This window comes from Acinonyx jubatus, chromosome D4, assembly GCF_027475565.1.
Source record: "Acinonyx jubatus isolate Ajub_Pintada_27869175 chromosome D4, VMU_Ajub_asm_v1.0, whole genome shotgun sequence".
Lineage (NCBI taxonomy): Eukaryota > Metazoa > Chordata > Mammalia > Carnivora > Felidae > Acinonyx > Acinonyx jubatus.
Window position 1 is genome coordinate 68,890,177 of NC_069391.1, and position 23,739 is coordinate 68,913,915.

At 43.5% G+C, this 23,739-nt stretch overlaps 1 protein-coding gene across 2 annotated transcripts in view; it reads left to right on the top strand.

The window, feature by feature from the left end:
* Positions 1 to 23,739, top strand: part of FRMD3 (FERM domain containing 3) — a 307,451-nt gene that overhangs the window by 172,027 nt on the left and 111,685 nt on the right. For both annotated transcript variants that reach the window (XM_027048214.2, XM_015076284.3), the window contains exons 4-5: positions 12,016 to 12,094; positions 18,068 to 18,165. In XM_027048214.2, the coding sequence (XP_026904015.1) occupies positions 12,016 to 12,094; positions 18,068 to 18,165 (177 nt within the window). The remainder of the gene's footprint in view (positions 1 to 12,015; positions 12,095 to 18,067; positions 18,166 to 23,739) is intronic.

A 23,739-nucleotide genomic window follows, 5' to 3' on the forward strand; every position in this document is an offset into this window, starting at 1 on the left:
TAGGATATTTAAAGTGTAAATCAGAAGTAAAAGTGTAGATGTGTTTAAAAAAAATGCCTATGTCTTTTGATCCAATGAGCTCATCTCCATGAATCTATTGTAAGAAAAGTTTATCCAAGCACAGGTATATATTGATGCAAGGATATCTGTTGTAGTGTTGCTTATAGCACCGAGAATTGGAAGAAATAAAAAGCCTGTAATTTTGGCAAGGCTGAATAAATTGTGGAATACAGGCAGTCATTAGCCTGTAGTATTGACACTGAAAAATTTATTAGATAGATCTTGGAGTTAAGAAAGCAGGTAAAGATACCACCTAGAGAATGATCCCTATATATGAAAATAAACAGATTATTTTATTAAAAAATTTTTTTTCAATGTTTATTTATTTTTGAGACAGAGAGAGACAGCACGAACGGGGGAGGGTCAGAGAGAGGGAGACACAGAATTTGAAGCAGGCTCCAGGCTCCGAGCTGTCAGCACAGAGCCCGACGTGGGGCACGAACTCACAAGTCACGAGATCATGACCCGAGCCGAAGTCGGACGCTTAACCGACCAAGCCACCCAGGTGCCCCTAAACAGATTATTTTAGATGAATATGTAAGTGCAGAGAAATTCTGCAAACGTCTGTACTAACTGGTTACCTCAGGGGAAGAGAGGGTAGAGGGAGGTGATGAAATACATTCTATTATATATAGTTATATTTTGGGGTCACTTGGGTGGCTCAGTTGGTTAAGCATCTGACTCTTGATTTTGGCTCAGGTTGTGATCTTGTGGTTGGTGGGATTGAGCCCTGCGTCTGGCTCTGTGCATGGAGCCTGTTTGGGATTCTCTCTCTCTCTTTCTGTCTCTCTGTCTTCTCTCTCTTCTCTCTCCCCCTGCCCCTCTCCTGCTTGCATTCTCATTATCTCTCTCTCTGTCTCTCTCTCTCAAAATAACTGCATATTTTTAAGTATTTATGTTTTACTCAGATCCTTTTTTTAAAGTTTATTGTGTGTGTGTGAGAGAGAGAGAGAGAGAGAGAGAGAGAGAGAGAGAATCCCAAGCAGGCTCCATGCTCAGCACAGAGCCTGATGCAGGGCTCAAACCTATGAACCATGGGACCATAACCTGAGCCGAAATCAAGAGTCGGATGCTTAACGGTCTGAGCCACCCAGGTACCCCTACTCATATCTTTTACAATGAGAATATTTTCCTAGATCTCTTGGTAATAAAGAGAAAACAAACAGAAGGAGAGACTGTTTTATGTAAAAATTGAGAAAGAGAGGGAGAGGGAAAGTTAGGGGGGCGAGAAGTGGGGAGTGAGGAAGGGAGGAATCAAAGTTCATTATGCATTAAGAATGTACTATAGAAAGGCGCCCAGGTGGCTCAGTTGGTGAAGCATCCGATTTAGGCTCAGGTCATGATCCTGCGGTTCATGGGTCCACGTCGGGCTCTGTGCCTACAGCTCTGAGCCTGGAGCCTGCTTCAGATTCTGTGTCTTCCTCTCTCTCTGCCCCTCCCCCACTCATGCTCCCCCCTCCCAAAATAAATAAGCATAAAAATTAAAAAAAAAAAAAGAATCTGCTATAGCAAAAACATACATAGATGAAAGAAGGCTCACCTCCAGGGAGGTTCTCTGCTTAATCCTGGCTGGTACCTGATTAGCCCTGCTGGATAGTTAAGATCACCTTCTTGCTCTATTTATCAGACACTGTGCTGCTGCCAAGCACCCTGAAGGAACAGGGGTGCTTGAAAATGGCTTCTGCATGCAAATCAGGATGGGGATTACCGCCAGCTTCTGCATAATACATGGTGTAACTCAGCCATAGAGCAATGTCGAGTCAAGTTTGCTGGCTGGTGTCTGGAGCGTTCCTTCCCTGAAGTTATGACGGCTCTGCCTGGAAGCCTGAGAGGGCATGTAATTTCTCTCTCTGATGGCGCTGTTTGTGAAACTTTGTATTTATGTGGCATTCTTTAGCTTTCCAGCACCCCTTTAGGCTAATCTACTGAATAGTCCCCTTGCTGCTGAATAATTTCCTCAAAGGGGAACGTATCTTCTTCTGCAGCATACAGAGAGAGTACAAGGAGCCTAGATTTTTGCTCTGGGGTGAGGAACCATACCATAGGTCCCAAACCTATCCATGAGGCCGGTTTGGATGCCTGCCTGCCACCGGTTTTGTTCTTCCAGTGACTCTGTTTGCTGAGTACGTTGGTTTCCTCGAGGGCTGCCATAACAAAACTATCCCCACTGGGTGGCTTAGAAAAATAGAAATTCATTCTCTCACAGTTGTGGAGACTGGAAGTCTGAACTCAAGGTATCAGCAGGGCCATTCTCCCTCTGAAGGCTCTAGGAGAGAATTCTTCCTTGCCTCTTCTTGCTCTTGGTGGTTGCTGGCTGGCCTTGGTGTTCCTTCCCTGGCTTGTAGCTGTATCATTCCAATTCCTATCGCCATCTTCGTATCACTTTCTCCCTGTGTTTCTCTGTGTCTGTGTCCAAGTCTGTTTCCTTTCTCTTACAAAGATAACAGTCATTGGCTTTAGGGATCCCTCTAACCCAGTAGGACTTCATGTTAATTACATCGCGAAGACCCTATTTCCAAAGAGGGTTACTTTTTGATGTTCTAGGTGGACAGGAATTTCCCAGGGAACACTACCCAGCCCACTGCACTGACCTCCACTCAGATCTCCCACATCCTTTAATATTTCTGTTTATTCTTTCAGTTACCTTCATGCTTTTGCTTTGTGGCTCATTTCCCCACTTGTATGTGTTCTTTCTTGCAGACCTCGATCTTATGCTTCTGATAGTAAAGTTTCATACATTTTACTTCTCCAGACACCCATAGTGACAGTAACCCCATCTCTGACCTCTTGGGGCGGTCTGTCCCATTGGCCTCATTATATACTTGTGTAATCATATGCCCTGTATTTAATTTGGAAGATTTCTTCACCTGGTCCATGGCTTAAGCTAGGGCTATGCATGTAATCAATACCTAATAAATGCTTGTGGACTAGAATCAAAAATGTTCCTTTTAGGGACCAGGTAAAAGAAGATCAACTGTCGTGTTCTTTAAAAACAAATCAAAACACACACCTGATGAAAACCTGTTGCATAAATCAAGTAACTGTAGGTCTCCAGCTGTTGTGGTTTAGTTGTGGCTGTTTTCATTCTTTCCAGCTTCATTCCATTGCTTCTCTCCAGCTTTGGAAGCCAGCTTCTGTTATTCTAGTGATAGCTCAGTAGGTTTGGCATGGTATCTCTTTTTCTTCCAGGTACAACTGTTTCACTGAAAATTCCCACATTTGGTCCTTGTATCAGAAAGTCCTTGCAGTCTGGGCCTATAAGTGGTCTTCATGTTGCAGTCTTGTGTTATTTCCAATATGGAAAGAAATAATGGTAACGAGAGTAATGACAAAAAAAAACCCCTTAAATTATGGTGTGCAATTCTAAATGATATGCACATGCGATAAGTCACAGACTGATAATTTTTAGCCTTGTCCTTATGGTATGGTTGGTGACACTGATGTCATTTTTACTGAGTATAATGGTCAGTTCTTGGGCTTCAGGGAGGACCCAATACCCCTCCTCTTTGGAAGGAGGGAGGGGATGGGGTATCGGAGAGAGCAGAAGGAAAAGAGCATCACCCTTGTATCACTGGGAGATACCTTCCAGGGGCTTCTTTCTACCTTCAGGAGCACCCATGTTGTTTCCTGGGCCACACGATTCAAACCTGTACGTGTGTGGGTGGTCTAAATGTGTGAATGATGACCCCGATGGACCAGGAGATTCATGCTTGGAATGGGAGTACTGGAGGCAATGCAAACATGGGTCAAGTAGGTGGTTTTATTCAGGTCTCTTTCCATTTGGTTGGAAATCCTTTATAATGCCTCATTTTTGGATGCAATTTTATAGTATAAAATCTTAGTATGCAGTTACATAAGTCATTGAACTTGGCTTTTATAATTATCATCATTACTAGTTGATTCACACCTACCGACATGATTCCTCAGGGTGTAGTTAGTTATACAACATCTGCAGCAAGCAGACACCTGGATCTCCTGCCTTCAGTTTCATGTACTTTTGCTAACTTTTTGTTTTTGTTTTTGTTTTGCTAAAATTCTCAGGTCATTGCACCCTGCTCTCAGGGAGCAAAGTGGGGAAACCAAAAAATTCATTTGACTGACTTTATTGAGATATTTGCTTTATTGTGGTGGTCTAGAACCAAACCCACGGTAGCTCTGAGGTATGCTTATGTAGGTCTAGGTCAAGTTGAAGGGCTTTCCCTCATCTACATCAGTTTCTTTTTTGTCCTCTAGAATAGTAACAAATCCTATGGGTTGAGTACTTAGGTCTCAGACAGTCTGCTGAGAGCTTTATGTCATTAACTCATATAATCCTCATCATGGGCTCTATATCAGGGATCAAGGAACTATGGCCCTGAGGCCAAAAGCAGCCTGCCATCTGTTTTTTATGGCCTATTGGCTAAAAGTAGGTTTCATAGTTTTAAATGGTTGGGGAGGGGGAAGCAAAAGACAAGACTTTGTGATGTGTGAAGATGATCTGAAATTCAGATTTCAGTGTCATATTGGAACACAGCCATGCCATTGATCTACATCTTGTCTGTTGTTGCTTTTGCCTTACGCCAGCTGAGCAGAGTAGTTGAGACAGAGACCTTGAATCCCACAAAGTCAAAAGTAAAAGTTCACTGATCCTTAATCTGGGTGGTTGGTTCCATTATTATCCCCATTTTACAGAGAAGGAAATGGAAGCTGAGAGTTTTCAGTTTGGCCGTAGCAATTTGTCCCAATGCTGAACTTGAGATTAGAAGTGGTGGACCAAAGTCCCTGTTAGAGCTTCTCCTGAACAGCACAGGCAGCCAGAGAGTTCCGAGAGCAAGTGTTTGTGAAGCAGAGGCTTGGTGATCCAGGATCCCCTACGAAGTTCTCAGTGCATCCATTTGTGTGTGTGGGCGCGCCTGCCTGTGTGATTCCAACCTAAGAGAACTGTAACAGGAGGAGGTTGAATTAAATACAATGAAAAAAAAAAAAAAACCAACCCTCTCTGCTTTGGAAGTAGAGGCAACACAGTGCCAGTAGCATCTTGGAGGCTGCTGGTTGTCATTTCAGTGGAAGAATGACGGAGGGATTATCACTCTTGATGATGATGATAGTAACAGTTGTCGCGGCAAGATGATAATCGTTTCCAGCGAGAAGAGAGCAGTCGTTAAGAGAGCAGTTCTCCGGCTGGCTCATTAAAACATCCCAAGAGTTATAGTTCGTTGAATGAGTGAGTAATACTCTGCCCTTTTGATGCTCAAGTGTCCTTTTGCGCATGTGCACAGTTTGTGCTCCTGAGTGGTTCGTAGAAGAGACAGCACCGATAAATCCATCGGTGTCACTATGCATGCTGTATGCACAATGAAGTGGGGTGTGCCCCTCGGTTCTCACTGTAAAGCCCCTGCCCCCTCCCCAAAAGACACGGGAGGGACATTGTTCATTTGGTTAAGAGTGAAAAAAGGTATTGGTGGTGCTGAGAAGACCAGGAGTCTCTGATGCCTGCTAGGGGCCCTTTGGGAAACGAGCCTCCTGTTTGCAGGTTCTAGAGGTCTTGTTGGCAACAATAAACCCTTTGCAGTGTTTCTCCCAAGTCTTAAAATCTGACAGATTGATCAGTGCCCCCCGCCCCTGCCCCTGCCCCTGCCGTGGAGTCCCAGGAGAGACATAGGCCAAGTTATAAGAGTTGCCCTAACATCTGCTGGAGCCACCAGCTCTAAGATTCAACTGCAGTTTAAAGGAGTTTGGGGGGGGATTCTTCATAGGTGTCAGCCTGAGTGTTTATGGTAAAGATCATGTGTTTATATGTATGTCCCTACAGTTATGCTTTTTGTTTTCCTATAGCTCTACACCACGATTGGAGGAAGACTCCTTTTATGACAGGCCGCTAAGTGATGTTCCTCTCGAAAAAACCTCCCCCAAACCCTAATTGTTCTTATAAATATTTGAAAACAGTCATTGGTTAAAAATAGAAAGTTGTTTTTCTCGCTTTCACCCAGGACCCTGCTCAGCTAATCCTTGCACACCCCAACCCCATTTCTGGGCAAGATCTCAAAGTGGAGATGAGAAAATCTGTCTCTGCCTTATAAATGGCTGTTCCTCTCCCCGTGTTCTGTGTTAACCAGCTACCCAAATGATAATACCTGGGATCTGCTGATGCCCAAAGGGGCCACTGAGCTGTCCTATGGAGACGCTTGGCCTCCCCAGCCCTCGTCTGGCAGGTAACGGACCTCTGTGAGACAGGGGCCCTGTTATTCTCAGTGCAGTTATATGCTCCAGGCATTTTTAAAGTGGATTTTGGCATTTCCCCCCTCCTCTGCTACTCAGTGGTATTCTCGTTTTTAGCACTTACGTGGCTGAGTAAATGTTTCTCAGCTGAATTCAATTCAGGCTTCTCCATTTCTTTTTCTCATTTCCAACTCTTCATATCCTTCTTTTCTTCCAGTAGGAGTAGGCTAAACATCCCAATGAAACGAAAGTTCATATTTAGGTAGTGTGCCATGTGCACTTGCCAAGGGCCTGTACAAACACCTGTGCAAGGTAGATGTGGCCCCTGGTGCTGTCCCCTCTTCCAGAGCAGGAAACTGAGAATGTAGGTGGCTTGCTCAAAGTCACTGTTGGAAGTCCCCCTCCAAATCTGGGGACTCATCCCTTGGGAGATTTGAGGTTACCTCCACCCTGTGTGCCCCTGTCACTGATGCCGAAGCCTTAGTACCTCAGTAGAAATGGGCTACAGCGTCTTCCCCCATGGGGCCACCATGCTGCCTGGTCTAGTAAAGACACACAGTGGCTGTTCATGATGACACCATGGTATAGGGTCCCAGTTCAGGGTGTGGGCTCCACGTCTGGTGGTTCCTGTTCCCTGGGTAGCTCCTTCATCAGATGTTTCCAGGTACTGATCATGTACCAAATGGTTGGCACAGATAAGAGTCATCCTTTATCCTTTTACTCCTGTAGCTTAAGGATAAGAAGGTGTGGAAGTTGGAATGGCATAGACCTGTAGTCTCTCGGAGAAGGGAATAGGCTCATCTCTACAAGGGAACAGCCATTTATAAACAGGACATTTAGACATGTCCCAGTCAGCTGCCAGGTTGATCGTGGGAAGGCTCCTTTTGTACACAAATCCGAGTTCATTTACCCAATACACAGCAAAACCAATCACTGAGACATCAAATATGCAGCAAGGAAAGGGTTTATTGGAGAGGTAACCAAACAAGGAGATGTTTGCGGGGGGTGGGGGGGGGCAAGCTGCAGATCTGCCTCCTCAAAGCAGGAGAATCAGGGATACTTAAAGGCAAAGGAAGAAGGACCTGGGTATAGAGGAGATGAGCTATGTAATTTCAGAATCCGGTAATAAGTAGGGGACTTATTTTCTGTACCTGTCGGGATCTTCTGCCTACGTTGTCAGTGGCATCCTTAGTATGATCTAAGGGTTGAGTTTTAGGCGCTTCTGTGTCAAAAGTGCATCCATTGGACTCACACACATGCGCAAAGAGATGGCCAGTAGTTTGACTGGTTCTGGCCAGTTTCACGGTAAAGCCTTGAGTCTCTGCAAAACAATTAAATTAACATTTTGCTATCATGGTCTCAGGTAAGAATGCCATGTATGGAAACATGGCTGCAGGCTGTATTCCGAGAACAAGCAGATTTGGGTTAAGAGTTACAGTTGTACTTATTAGTCCCATTAACACTTTGGTTACCAGTTTCACTTTTACAGTTAGTTACCCAGTTGGTATGGGTGCGTGCCAGTGCTCCAAACCAGTGCCAGCACTTTTGGGAGTGACTTTTCCCCTATCCCCTGGTTTAATGACATAACATTTTAAATCGTATTTCTTCCCTTCTTTGGTTTTCTGGACGGTAGTAAAGAGAATTGCACTTACCTGCATGGATTTAGTCATAGTGGGGAGGGTAAAAGGGAACAGAGGTGGGGGTGGTCTTTTTTCACCCCTTAAATCCTTTCTGCTTTATTCTTTATTTTCTGTTGATCATAGCATTTATGACCTTCTAATGACCTATTTATTTCACTTATTAATTTTGATTTTATGCCTGTTTATTCCACTAGAATATGTCTTCCATGAAGACCTAACTTTTGTCTTTTTATAGCTACTCTTATTTGTACATCTGAACTTGTGCCTAATACCTAGTAGGTCCTCAATAAGCATTTGTTGATTGAATTAATTAATCCTCCCTCTAGAAATAGCTATTCCAACCAACTCTAGAGTTCCTGAATTTGTTCCAGATGTTGAAGGGCAGAAATTGAAATATAGGGTCAGAAGTTTTCAAAAATCTCAATCCTAGGAATTGCCGTAATAACTCAGACCATGGGCCTTCTAGACCAGTATTTTGATGGGATGAATGGTGATGGTAGGGCATGGCTTTTTTTTTTTTTTTTTTTTTTTTTGACATCTGCCTCAAAGTTTGGGGTTAATCATTCATTCAGCCAGACAGAGTCCATCTTTTATCAATAATTAGCTCTGGGGATAAAAAGTTGAACAAGATATATAGCTCCACACCCTCATAAATCTTGTCATCCATAACTAGATTAACATTTTGGGGGAGAAATTATTTATCTTTTCAGCCTGATCCAGCCCTGTCAAAAAGCATTCCTTAACTTATTTGATTTGTAATATAATTTTGCATCCAGAGCCTTAAGAGAGTTTCTCAAGGAGAAGCCTGTTGCCACATTGACTTTTTCAGGCCTGGGCAAGGAGGTTGAACTTCTCGTCAGCTCAGATCCCTGGTGCAATACATGGTTCACTATGTCAAAGTCATGTGCTCCTTTTAACTTACAGGGAAACTCTTTTTCTTTTATTGGTAACATGGGGTCAATAATGCTGGATCAATATGAGAGAAAGACACAGTAGGGGTATATATGATGGTAGAAGAAAATGGATAGAAAATTTCAGACTTGAAGTTATCTCTTTTTTCTGCTGCATGCTCTCATCCCTTCTCTGATAATGGGTCTGGTGGTGAGTGTATCCCCAGTACCTTGTATTAATTTTTTCCATGATCACATCCTAGAAAATGGAAGATGTCAGATGTGACTTTCTGTGTGACTTAGCAACAGCATATATGAAAAAGATGAAGAGTGTTGGCCAATTAGAAACTCAGAGTGAATCGACAATGAGATGAGGCTCGTGAGGGGGAGCAACAGTTATGTCCAAACTGAGGCTGGTGATGTTCCCCTTATCCTAGTGGATGTGGCAGTCCCTGGGGGGTGCTTGAGGAAATAGGCCAGAATATACCCAGAATGGAGGCACTCCAAACTGTTTCATGTGAAGAGCAGTTGAAGAATGGAGGATGTTTATTATCGAGAAGACTCAGAAGGACCATAAGTACTACTTAAGAACTTCCTCCAAATGAGGGAAGGGCTTTGCATGTGGGAGAAGCATTAGACCATTCTGGAGCCTGAGGCTGAGAACGAGGATGCCTGGGCTGGACTTCCTACAGTGAGGGGTGTTCAAAGATGATTGCCTGGGGAGCTGTCTGAGCCTCAGTGCCTGATTCCTTAGGCAAAGTCAAGAGTCCTGATTTGTAACCAGTGAGCTCAGATATCTACTGAAGCCAGCCTAGGGCACAGTAAGCAGATATGCTGACCAGGAGGAAGAGAAAATGACAGCTCTAGTTTGGAGTCCTCTTCTGTGATCCTTCTTTCCCCAGTTTGCTTTCAGTGGGCTTTTATTTTTTCAGCTCCCTTTAAAACATTTGCATGTACCTACTGACCCAACAATTCCAAATTTGGAAGTCTGTATTATAAAAATAAAAATATAAATACAAATACTTGATTGAAGTATGCACAAGGGTGTATATAAAAATATTACAGAAATGTCGAAGCAACCTGAATGACAATTAAAAGAAAATAGTGGAATGAATTCAGATGTATCTGTAATATGAACTACTATGCAGTTAATATAGACAATGAGTTGGATCTATGACTACTGTCCTAGAAGGATGGGAAGAGTATAGAGTGAAGTGAGAAAAGCAAGAGAAACATATGTAGCATGATCTCCTTTTGTGAGAATAAGTTATAAAAAAAATCCCTTACATATGTGATCATATTGGCATATATTTGCATGAGTATGGCAAAAAGGATGGAAGCATATAGGTGAAATTGTTGACAGTGGTTGGAGAGTTGGAAGGGCAAAGTGGGTGGGGACCTGAGAGACAGAAGGGACAGGAATAGAGACAAAGAAGGAAAATGAAAGGGGATGGTTTATCCATTCATCCATCTGTCTATCCATCCATCTGTCCATCTGTTATCTGTCCATCTATCAATTATCTATCCATCTCTCTATTGATTATCTTCATTGGTTGTGCTTAAACATGTATTAATTTTGAAGACTAATAAAAAGAGCTATAAAGAAAAATTCCTTTTTTATGCTGTTTCCATTGTTTGCTCCGTTGTTCTTGTCTTATAAAAACTGTCTCAACCTTTCTATTAAAGACAGCCCAGAGGTTTCCTAATGAAAAACCATCTGCTCTAATCCTTTAAAGGTGGTGACTTAAACACATTAAATCTGGGGAATGTGTAAAGATTAAATATTTTGAGTTAAAACTGAACTTCTAGATATCATGCAAGATGAATGACTGGAGAATCATTTGTATTTTTTCTTCGTTGTTTCTTTGCTTCGTTGTTTATTTTCTCCTAGTGCTCCAGAAAAAATGTTTCCTTAAATCCAGGGAACACAGGGTTGGGTTAGAAGCATCCAACTCAGGAAATTTGCTAGTTCCTGGTGGGGAAGTAGGGCATTGAATGGAAAGAGCTCTGACATCTGTGTGTGTGGGTGTATGTGTATAATCGGTTTGTCTCTGCTGAGATGGCCAGAAAGATGCTTCTGTGTTTTCCTGTGATTTGGATGCTTTCTTTCAAATTATTTTTAAGAACTGTTTTCCATATTAAATTATACTCAATATGCATTCATATTTGATGCTGATAGTTCTCTCTACATCATTTGTCTACATACAGAATAGCTCCAGGCATTATAGAGATGGCTGGGGATTTAACCCCTCCTTATTATAAAAGAGGATTCTTGGACAAGAATAGGACACTGTTTCCTGTTTGCATTTGGGTGTAGAGTCAGAGCTGATCCCAAGTAGCCATACTGATACAAAAGCAAAACATGAGTGGGTATTTGAGATCCATAGAAATAATTATACTAACTGTTGTATTTCTTTAATTTTAAGGGGTTCATTTTATGTGCTGTTTGGAATTTGAATGCATCTTACTACACTTGTGTGCATTTATTAGATTAATATTGCAAGTCAACTGTGGTTTCATAATTAAGGATGTCAGAAGTCCTGCAGAATCACTTAGTTGGTCCTTGAGTTCCAGATACTTAATGCAATCAGAACATTCTAGAATCATGAACCTCAATCAGAATATCAGACTGCTATCTCGATTCATAGAAATCAGGCAGTTATAAAAGCGTTTATTTTCATAGTGACTGCCTCGTAGATAATACCAAAATAATACCAAAAATATATACAAAGTAGAATGTGTGCATGGCTGACTCATTTTTAAAATCATTTTAAAAATTGCAATTTTAGTTCAAAGGCACCATCATTTTGGGAAAACTAGTCATGTGCAGTGACATTTTTCCACCTCACAGTCTGAAAAATACTTTGCTAGGCCCAAGGCCTGAACGGGCAATTTATCTGTCACAAGGGGGTGGGAAGAATCTGAAGGAAGAATATCATTTGAAGCTGTGACCTGGAGAGAACGTGATGTGGAAAGATGTGCTAACTGACTAGGTTGCCTGTGTCCCGCATTTGCTTTGGGTGTCCTGTCAAGCGTTTTCTTTAATTGTCACTGTGGCTTTGTTTCGCTGGGCATAAGATCTGTTTCCTCCAGAAAAATCTCTTTCTCCCCGGCCCCCACCCCCCACCCCCAAGCTAGGCTGTAACTTCACAGCTGACTTTCCTGTGTGTGTTGGAACCCATGGTCTTTTGCTGCTTTTCTCATGCCTTTTCTTTATGATGTTTCAGCTCATCCACCATACACCATGTGCTTTAGAGTGAAATTCTACCCACATGAACCCTTGAAGATTAAAGAAGAGCTCACAAGGTATTTTTTGTTTGTTTGTATGTTTCACGTGCACCTTTAACCAGCCAGGGCCTCCAAGTCCTACAGGCTAGCTGTGCCTCCTGTCTCGATCAGAACGTCTCACTGAAGCAGACGCTCAGTTCGGCGTTTTGGCTTGGCGTGTTTCTCTTGCGCTTCATTGCCTTGGGATTTTTCAAACCGTTGTCATTGGGAGTGTAATTAACTGCACACACAAAAAGTGGTGGTTATAAGAAGGAGGTATTCTCTGAAAACATCTGACAGTGGGGTGCTAAAAATAAATAGATGGTGACGGTCTTTAGGATACAGTCAAATTCATGGCTAGTACAGCCCCTGGGACAATCTCTTGGATCTAAGCTCTTCAGGAAGGGAAAAGATCACTGGGTAGTACGGACCATCACCCCACATTCCGCTTGCTGAATGGCCAATCTTGGGGCTGTCTTCCCTCTACTTGGAGACTCTTCTCAGGCCAACTCTGAATTTTCCACTTCTTCAGCCTCTTCCCTTCTGATCTGCCTCGACTGGGACCATATCCAGGTCTCCTTCTGGGTTTTGCTTTTGAGAGCAGCCTCAGCCAGTGCAGCTGAGCAGGGTCCCAGGAAGGCCAACTTGGTGGGTGGTGAAGAGCTGACACACGCTTAGTTCTCGATGAGGCTCTGGTTAGGGGACTCCAGACACCACTGTGCACACTCATCCCTCAGAATAATCTGCATAGGTCCGAACGCAGCAGAGATGCACGGTGATACATGGGGTTCTTGGATATTTTGCCTCCTCCTATTCACAGGTCTCCAGTAAAGCTTGACCATTGTGGCACTGAGGTGACCTTGTCAGGGAGCAGATGGTTCCTTTCTCCATTATTAATTTGCACACAGCCATTAGTGAGGTTTGTGCTTGGGGATGGGGGCAGGGCATGTGTGGAAATGAGGGATACATAAGTAATGGACACTAAGTGGAGGCTGGCAGTTTGCAATCTGGCTTGCTTTGTTAAAAAAAGATTAGAACTCACGTAACACAGGTTAATTTCACCATTTCAAAGTGTACAATTCAGTGTCATTAAGTACATTCCCATTGTTGGGTAACCATCACCACTGTCTCATTCCAAAACTTTTTCTCGTCACCAAAAGGGAACACCGTACCCAGTAGCAGTCACTAGTCACTCTCTTCTACCCCAGCCCCTAACACCTGACGACCACTCATCTGCTCATTTACTCTGCCTAGTCTGGACATTTTGTATGAGTGGAATCATGTAATATGTGGCAGGGGCTGCGTGAACTACCAAAAAAAAAAAAAAAAAAAAAAAAAGACATTTGTCCTGCCTTCTCGGTGCCCGTAATGTAACTAGAAGAATCAAATCAAATACTAACTCTGGGCATTATTTAGTCAGATGCCACAATGGCTCACTTTTGTCATTTGTTTTTATAATTTTGTCTGGAGGATAAAAATTGAATATATGTCATGATATAAGTTAAGCATGGATCTTTTGTTGTTGAGAAGAGTCCCATTTGAAAGTAGAAGAATATAAAGTGTTAGTTAACAACTCTAGTTAAATTCCTCTTGATTAAATTTGCTAGCATTTTCCTGCATTAGACTGAATAGCTAAGGTATGAACAGTGGAAGATTGTGAACATCTTTATGTCTCCAAAGGAAATTAAGACAATGCCCTGTTCTTGCACAGATAGAAATGGGCTTTTCTTAGTCAATACAATCCTTAGAATTCAAAATGAATGTAAAAACTGTGGAATGTGGTACTTACGGCTTAAACTATCTTGAAAGAAGTTAGTCTTTTGTTAAGTTGTTATTTTGTTGTAAGATTGATCTAAGGTTTAAATTTTTTTAATGTTTATTTATTTTTGACAGAGAGAGAGAGAGAGAGAGAGAGAGAGAGAGAACAGAGCATGAGCAGAGGAGGGGCAGAGAGAGAGGGAGACACAGAATCCGAAGCAGGCTTCAGGCTCTGTGCTGTCAGAGCAGAGCCCGATGCAGGGCTCGAACTCATGAACTGTGAGATCATGACCTGAGCCAAAGTCAGACGCTTAACCAACTGAGCCAACCAGGTGCCCCAGATTGATCTAAAGTTTAGGAAGAATTTGCTACATGAGAAGTTAAGATCACATTTGTGACCGTGCTTAGGGGTAAAGAGACATTGGAGAAAAGGCAGGTTGGAAGGAGTCAAACCACAAATACTCATAAAAAAAAGGATATTTGAGATCATTTTTTATTCATTTATTTCTCCATTTACACAGTCCTCTTTCAATCCTTTAGATTTCTGGGGCTTTTGTAAATGCTGTATACAATTGAATATAATCAAAGTATGTTGGTTTTAATTTTTTTTTTTTAAAGAACCATTTTTAAGTTCATGTTAGACAAGTAGTATCATTAATGATGACACAAGAATGTTTGCCCCAGATCTTCTTGTGCTTTTGTTGCTTAGTCTTTTTATACAGGAGTGATACTAAAAGGAGATGCAATATTACTATTTTTGGGTTGCTGTTATATTAAAAAATGAGTATCTGATCCTGAAGCTATTTGTAAGGCTCAGTGGATTATGTTGAACCCACAATAATCTATGATTATCTCTAGAGATCACTGATCTTTAGACCCAAGCTCAGACGTTGTGAAAAGCGGATTTTCTTTTCTCTGGAAGCTTCCATCAAACTTGATTACGAGTTATGAGAGGAGAACTCACGCATCTCATTCATCAGTATATAAACTTGGTAAAAATGGAAGGGAATGCTTTTTGTTCAGTGCGTAACATTTAACACATAGACAAGAAACTTCATGGTATTTGGCCTGGTAGCTTGCAGCCTTTAAAAAGGGAAAGATTTGATCGTATTGTGTGACCTTGGTAGTCTGAATGGTCTATGGCTGAGGTCTTTCAAGTGAGGTCCCCAGACCAGCAGCAGCAGCAGCACCTGGGAACCTGGTCCCTGTTCCAGACCTGGGAACGGGGCTCAGCAATCTGTATTTTCATGAGCCTTCCTAGGTAATTTTAAAGCATGTCAAAATTTGAGAACTACTCTAAGGCAAATGGATTTTCAAAAGTATTAGTTTCTTCTGGTAGATGTGACTGTGTACCTCAGGGGGGTTAGTGTGTTCACAAAGTTGTGCATGATCTAATTCCAGAACGTTTTTATCACACCCCAGTAGGAAGCCAGTACCCATCCAGTCATTTCCTATTTCCCCTCCTTGCAACCCCCCTCTGGCAGCCATTCTTCGACTACCTGTCTATTCAGGTTTCCCTATTCTGGACACTTCATACAATACAATACGTGGCTTTTTATGTCTGGCTTCTTTTCATGTAGCTTCATGTTTTCCAGGTCCATCCGTGCTGTGGCACGTAGCACTACTTTCCTCTGGATGGCTGAACAATATTCCATTGCATGATATTCCTCTTTCTTTTATCTGTTCATCAGTTGGTGGGCATTTGGGTTTTTCTACTTGGTAGCTATTATGAATATTGCTGCTAGGAACATTTGTGTCCATGTTTTTGTGAGGACCCAGATTCGTATTTAATCGGTAGGGTCCACAGCTTGGTAGTGTAAATTTTTATTTTATTTTATTTTATTTTATTTTATTTTATTTTAGAGAGAGAGTGTGAACCGGGGAGAGGGACAGAGAGGCAGAGGGAGAGAGACACATTTTAAGCCGTCTCCACGCTGACTGTGAAGACTGATGTGGGGCTCGATCCCACAACCCTGGGATCATGACCCGAGCTGAAATCAAGAGTTGGAGGCTCAGCCAACTGAGCCACCCAGGTGCCCCATAGCTTGGTAGTTTTTTAAAGCTCCTCCAAGTGGTTCTAATGTGTGGTCATTAGAACCTGGATTGGAACCTTATTACTCAAAGTGTGGTCCACGGGCCTGTAGCACAGCCTCACCAGGGAGCTTATTAGAAACATGGACTCTTGGGGCCCCTGGGTGGCTCAGTCAGTTAAGCAACTGACTTTGTTTCAGGTTATGAACCTGTTCCTGAGTTCAACCCCACATGAGGTTCTGTGCTGACAGCTCAGAGCCTGGAGCCTGCTTCAGATTCTGTGTCTCTCTCTTTCTCTGCCCCTCCCCCACTCACAGTCTCTCTCTCTCTCTCTCTCTCTCTCTCTCTCTCTCTCTCTCTCAAAAATAAACATTAAAAAAATTTTTTTAACTTGAAAATTTGAAGAAATATGGACTCTGATCCCCACCCCAATCTAATGAATCACAATCCACATTCTGACAGAATTTCTGGGTAATTCGCACTCTCACAGAAGTGTGAGAGGCACTCGTGTAGGGAACTGTCTGGGTCCTTACCTGCCAAGCGTAATGCTGTTTCTCTGACAACATACGTACCAAACTCTGGGCGAGAAATTTGTTGGAGACTGTCTTTATGCCCTGCAAACAATTCTATACAAAGTTGAGGACAAAGAGTGTCATCTGAGCCTCTACAGTGGCCCCAGTGCCTAGCGCCATGTGCGGCATAAAGCAGGTATAGGATAAAGGTTCATCAAATGGAAAACTGGTGAGCCTCTGAACACTTCAGCATGTTCAGCATGCTCTAGGTGATCCAGTGGCCAGACCGGGGAGCTCCAGGCCTCAGGGGCTGTGTGATCTTAGCACATTAGTCACATTCCCTGATGTGCGTTGTGTACCTGGCTCACGCACTGGGTAACGATCAGATCATCGGAGCCCTGGGTGTGGCGACTTGGACCAGTTGAGTGCCCCCACCTGGTTCCAAGAACCTGGAATTAAAAAGAGTGGTCTCTGAGAGTTAAATGAAAAAAAAAAAAACAAAAACCAGAACACAAAGAATCTGCACGCATGTGGGGTCACGTTAGTCAGAAACCTTAGACCCCAAGCCTGAGCCTCACAGGAAAGAATCAACGTGGCTAAGAAATATGAGGAAATCTAAAGGGGGCTTGATCAGCATGGAGAACAAAAGGGACAGTGACAAGGTGAGCCTAAGCCAGGGGTTGCAAACCTGCCTGTCCCTTCTCCCCTGGCTGAATGGGGCCCGCGCGTACTTTTTGTTTGGCACTACAGTGTTTTAAAAAACAGAATTTGTTGCAACATTTAAAATTCAAAGGATTCCACTTCTAAACCGGTCTCTTTGATTTTCTGGAAAAGCTGGCTGCCCTTGGCCGGCTTTCTGTGCTGTGTCACCAGGCTGACCCTGCCCAGGAACCATTGCTTTCCACTCTGCCTCCTGGAGCCCCTGACACTAGCCCGTTTCACTCATTATCGGGTTGCCTGGCTCTTGTGGGCACCTGAGTTTCCCGTCCCTGGAGAGGGGGACGGGGCACTGAGCAGATGATGGCTCTCGTTGTGAATTAATTGGCTTTCTGGCCTCCTAACCAAGTCCTTTTGAGATTGATTAATGTGAGTCTGTCTGCCCCTGAGACTAATCTCTGGATACTGACTGAGTCCATTTCCTGACTCTCTGTTTCACAGGGAGCGTGGGCAACGTGGACCTGAGGTGGGATGGATGTCCCCCGTCCTTCCAGGGACCGTGGCTGCTGGGCCCTGCCGCTTTCTTCTGTTCCCGTGTCTTTGTTTTTTTTTTTTTTCTTTTAATTTAATTTTTGTTTATTTATTTGAGAGAGAGAGAGACAGAGGGGGAGAGAGAGAATCCCAAGCAGGCTTCGCACGGTCAGCGCAGAGCCCGATGTGGGGCTCAAACTCACAAACCGTGAGATCATGACCTGCGCCGAAACCAAGAGTCAAACTCTTAACTGACTGAGCCACCCAGGCGCCCGGCTCATGTCTCTTTAAAAGGGGCCAGCCACCCAGCTTTGGAAGCTGCCACAGTCACTTCAGATTTCCTCAATCCAGAGGGCCCCTCAGTTTGCCCTGCTTGTCCTCCCAGGGGCCTGGTGTGGCTCAGCCACTCCACGGGGCTGGGTCGGGCCCTGCCGGTCCAGCTGGACAGAGCATGAACAATCCTTCTGCTTCTTCCAGGCCTCAGCCCAAACACAGGGTGACTCCTTCTCGTTTTGTATTGCAGGTATCTTCTGTACCTGCAAATTAAAAGAGATATTTTCCACGGTCGACTGCTCTGCTCCTTTTCAGATGCTGCCTACCTGGGTGCCTGTATCATTCAAGGTAAGTGTGGCTGTAGCTGCCCACCCGCTCCGAAGGGAGGCCGGGGGCTCTATGCTCTGAGTTCTGACCACCAGGTGTGGTGCCTAATGGGTGTCACGAGGAGGAAAAGTTTGTCCAGGGAGGTAGGTGTCGAATAGGGGTCATTTCAGACATTTGAAATGAAATTCCAAAAAAAAAAAATTATACATATATATATATATATATATATATATATATATATATATATAAATTATGTTTAGGTTTTAAATTTATTATACTTATTGTTTAAAAATACTTTTAAAAATAATTAAAAATATATTTGTATATAAATTATAAAATTACACTTAGAGGGGTGCCTGGGTGGCTCAGTGGGTTAAGCATCTGACTGTTGATGTCAGGTCTGTCTTTTTTTTTTAAATTGTATTACATCTTTTTTCATGTTTGTTTATTTTTGAGAGAGAGATGGAATGCAAGTGGGGGAAGGACAGAGAGAGAGGGAGACACCGAATCTGAAGCAGCTCCAGGCTCAAGTAGCATCATGAGGAAAGCACCAGGCTCACAGTCTGTCAGACTCGGGTCCAGCCTCCCTTCCCATCTGCTGGCTATTTCACCACAGACAAATTATTTCAGCTCTTTAAGCATATATTACATGGGGTGGCGTTTCACGCCTGTGTGAAGATTTCACAAGGCTTCCTTTCAGGGTTGAACGAGCCCCAGAGGATGGGGCAGCGGGAAACTGTAAAGGCATATGACCCAGGGTTGGCTTCTGGATGTTTCTACCTATAAGGAAAAACACCTGGAAGGCCGTCTTCTGGGCCCAAGGTGGCGCATGGCCCGTGGGGGTGGTTCTAGGACCCAAGCAAAGGATGACTCAGGTGCTCTGTTCCCCTGGGCCAGTGGGGGGCAGCTGGCAGCAGCAAGTCCTGTTTGGAGGGACCCAGGTGATGCAGCCATTTGCTGTGTGGATGCTAATGGCATGTTGATGAGAGAAGGGGAGGAGGAGGGAGGGGGCAGGGGAAGAGAGGGGCAGTTGTCAAGTGAGCATGTCCTGTTTATAAAGGGTCTAGGGTAACAAAGGAGCTTATGATGTGTCCTAAGCAGATCATGACAGACGTCTGCCTATTATAATTCCAAGCTTCACTCAGAGCTTAAGACAGAGACCCATCGTTCCCTTGGGGTTTCACTGTCGCCCACTACAGTCCCTGTGGGGTGCTCTGTGCTGTGAAATGGTTCCTTGGGCCCTGTTTCCGGGGTGGGGAGGGGAGCTTCCTGAGAATTCTGAAGAGTGTTGTCTGTGTTGTTTTCTCCTTCCCCTGGGGTCCACCTGGTGCTGCACAGCGCGTTTGGCAGAGGTGTTCAAACCCGTGGAGATATTCAAGTTTGAAGTCAGAACTACAGTGATAGGGTGATGGGACATAGTCCTTCCATCTGTCCCAAGGTGGAGTATGTGTTTCCCCAAACCACCTCTCTTACAGCAGAGCTAAGGGATGTGAGAACCCATAGGCCTCCTCCTTTCCAGTGAGATTGCAAATTCCTGGTTAGGGTCCACCGTCCTCTGTAAGGGAAAAGCAGATCAATACTAATCCAAGCAACAGACCAGCACATGAGCATTTCAGAACACATTTAGGCATTAGTGAATCACGGTCAAGTCTCCAAGGACAAGCTCAATATGGATCTGTAACAGGAAACCCGCCATCCTATTTTGTGTTTGAAATAAAGCCACTAAGTCTCCCTCCAGACAATCAAGGCCCTTGGTGCTATTACCCCTGACCACATGCACAGATGCTGTGGAGAAATAGAGCTAGAAATGGACTGGCAGACCTCGAAACGACCCTTCTGCTCTACGATACAGCAGTGGGCCATTTGTAGCAAACCCAGTAAAAGCTGGATTCATGAACTTCTCTTATGCTTGGGGTGATATTTCTGCAGCTCTATAGATCCTTACAAATGCTGATAAAGATCTGGACCTGCTTATGCTTAGAGAGAGAGAGGGAACGTGGAGGAAATGACTAGAAAGCGAGAGGCCATGTGGCTGTACGTTGACTTCTTACTTGCTAACGCTGTCTGAAGGAGCGTGTTTGAAGCTTCGCAATATTCTTGGTATATGAAAACCAGGCAGCACCCAGAGTGTTGCTGGTTGTACGTACTGAACACAGTGAGCAAGCATATTCAAGATGTGCAATGCATTTTCTTTCATAATACAAACTGCAAGACAAATACACAAAAACCCTAGGGATCTATTTATATCTTTTCTTGGTAAAAATAGTATCTTTCCTGTTCCTTCTGCAGAACAGCAACATGGTGGGATTTCTTTCTGGTCGCCTGTGCCTGGTGTATTCTAGAATTTCAGAACTGAATTCGAACTCAGTTCAGATATCACCTCCTCTGAGAAGTCTTCCTGGACTACTAAAGCAGCCTCTCTCCCGCATCATTCTGTCTCATACCCCATCTTTGTTGTCTTCTAAGCACACATATCTGGAATCATGTTATTGTGCTGTTTTTGGAACTTCTTAGGCCTTCGCTCTATGTAGAATCTAAGTTCCATGGAAGCAGGACTCGGGGTGCAGTTTTCACTGTAGTATCCCTGTGTCTGGCACACAGGACATTCTCCAGTACTGATGTCCTGAGTGAACCAGGGCACTTGCCTAAATTGCACCGATGTAGCCTTTATTTCTATATTTGAGAAAGAGCAGTTGGTTCCCTACTTCATTCGTTTATTTGTTTGCGTGTTCTCTGAACGTTTACCGAGCAGCTGCTAGGTGCAGGCACTGCTGTACAAAGTCCCTGGTTAGGAGGGAGCAGTAGGGGGGACAGACTGGTAAATGGCAGTGTGATGTGTTAATGGCTCAACAGAGGAACACCCAGGTCCCTGCTATGACCTCAGGAGGGTGGTCAGGGAAGGCTCCTGACAGAGTTGACCCTGGAGCTGTAACATCCTGTATCTCTTGTTCTTTTGGAATGAGTCCTCTCCAAAGTGGGGGCGGGGGCGGACGCATTACCTGGCTTGCCCTTTAGACTTACTAACATCACCCAATTGCACTCATCCTTCTGCTTCAACTCTTTGGATTTTTCTGACAGTTAAATTCCCTTAGACATGCACTAGGGCCTGCTTCAAATTGCAAGGCATCCGATGTGCCTTTGTCACAACTTTACCCTCGCTTACCCAACTCCTCTTGGTATGGAAAACAAAGTCTGGATACTTACAAGTCCTGAATCATTTATGAACTGCCTTTTGCTTCACGTGAAGTCCGAGTTAAAGACACTCTTTAAGGGACAAGAAAGCAGGGCACGTGATGCGGGAGGCACTGACATTTGCCTTGTTAGCAAAGGAGTGCAGGTTCCAAGGCAGTTCTTCTTTTAGTTTTCTGGCATTTTCCAACTTATTTGCGATGTTTAGCAGTAACAAGTCCATTTCATCTCACAAGTTTTCCTGGAAAGAGACCCTTCCCCCACTCCCTGCCAAACAATGCCTTCCCTCACCAACCACCACGTAAGCTGACATTTGCATCCAGCGCAACCCAGTTTTGTATTGAGGGTTCATTCCCTATGAAAAATGGAGACACTGGGGGTTATACCATCTGCTAAATTTTTAAGTCCATAGCTGACTCACAGGGTGATACGTATGTGTAGGTGTGGGTATAGGTGTATTATATGTGTAACTTAGGTTGAGTTAATCATCAGTTGATGCCTCATTCTCTTCACTGGTCCCTTTGGGTCCACCAGTTGATTGATTTTCCCTTTTCATTATTCTCCATTTCCATTTCTAAAGGCAACAACTGGGTTCATATATATCTTTGACTTTACATACATCCTTATAAATGATTACATCGTGTTGTGTGTATACCCTCTTAACTTTTGTAAATTAGATGGGGCTGTAAAACTCATTTTAATCCTTTTACGCTCAACACACTGTTTGGGGGATCTATTCAGGTTGCTGGGTATCCCTCTCTTTTGTTGCTTTTAATTGTAACAGAGTATCCATTAGGGGACGTTGCTTGTGTTTTATTTATTGCTCCTACCAACAACGAATATCCAAGTTGCCTTTGAAACCTTTCCTGTACTCAAGAATTTTTCTAGAATATATGCACAGAAGTGGGATTAGTGGGTGATAATATTCGACTAAACATTCCCAGCTTACTCTTTAGAAGAGCTACATGCCTCAAGGATCCTCCAGAAGGTGTACCAGTGTTTCCATTACCTCATAATGTCTGCCGACACATGGAATCATCCGACTTCCTACACTTTTTGCCCATCTTGTAGGTGTAAAGTGATGTCTTGTTTTGGTCTCCATAGTTCTGATTATTCATGAGTTTGAACCTCTCTCTCTGTACTCATCCTTTGGCTTTCCCCTTCTGTCACTTGATCATTTTCCTACTGGTCTTCCTGCCCATTTTCTTATTGATTGGTAGGAATTTCTTCTTTATTCTGGATATCAGTCCTTGTCGGTTTTGGATTTTGCAAATATATTCTTTCAACTTGTCATCTATCTATTATTTTGTCTAGGACTACCTGTGATGAACAGAAGTATTTTGATTTTAATATGATCTTGTAGCAGGATTCTGGCATAGACTCATGACACCCAGGCTTTTCTTTCCAGAAAGCAACTTTATGCATGCCGGCACTGCACAGTTGGGTTCGTACCCAAAGAACAGAGCCCCGAAGGCCACATGGCGTTGTTTTTTTATATATTTTTTACTTCTTTGTCTCCCATATATGGTAACACTCAAACAGGCAGTCTGATTAAGTGGTCTCATGTTACAAGGTCTTGAGGGATGTTGTCACCTACAGGTAAAGCCAGGTTGCCTTGAGGGTTTTTTTTGTTTGTTTTTTAGGGAGGGGACCCTACCACAATCCAATTAATCGATTTCCCTCTTATGGTTGATGGTGTTTTGGATCTTATTTTAAAAGTCCTTCCCCTGTAGGATATACATTTGAAGTAGTTTTAACAACTCTGTAATTTGAATTCTATTAAGAAGCTTTAAAGAGCTTTGCTTTCCTCCCAGTTTTGTCCTTCTGTAGTCATTAGATGATTCAACAATGAAGGGACAGTAGATACAAATTAGAGTTGGATGTGATTTTGCAGATGTGCTCAAGGCATATTGATTCCTATCTGCTACAAAGTCGTGTTGGTAATCAAGTTCTTCTAATACAATTTTCCCACCATCTTTTAATCTTTTGTGGGCCATTTCTGCCTGAGACACTTGCCCCTTTTGGCTCATTCTTCTTAGCAAGCTTGTGCAATCCATAAAAAGCATCCCCTCTGCCAGAGCATCACCTTTGCTGCTCCAGGCTATGATTGATGCACATCCTAGGTCCATCCTTTTAAAAAATTTTTTTTTAACGTTTTTATTTATTTTTGAGACAGGCAGAGACAGAGCATGAACGGGGAGGGCCAGAGAGAGGGAGACACAGAATCTGAAACTCTCTGTGCTGAGCTGTCAGCACAGAGCCCGACGCGGGGCTCGAACTCACAGACTGCGAGATCATGACCTGAGCCTAAGTCGGCTGCCTAACCGACTAAGCCACCCAGGCGCCCCAGGTCCATCCTTTCCTAGAGCCTCTAGGAGCTCAGAGATATGCCAGTATTTCTTTTTT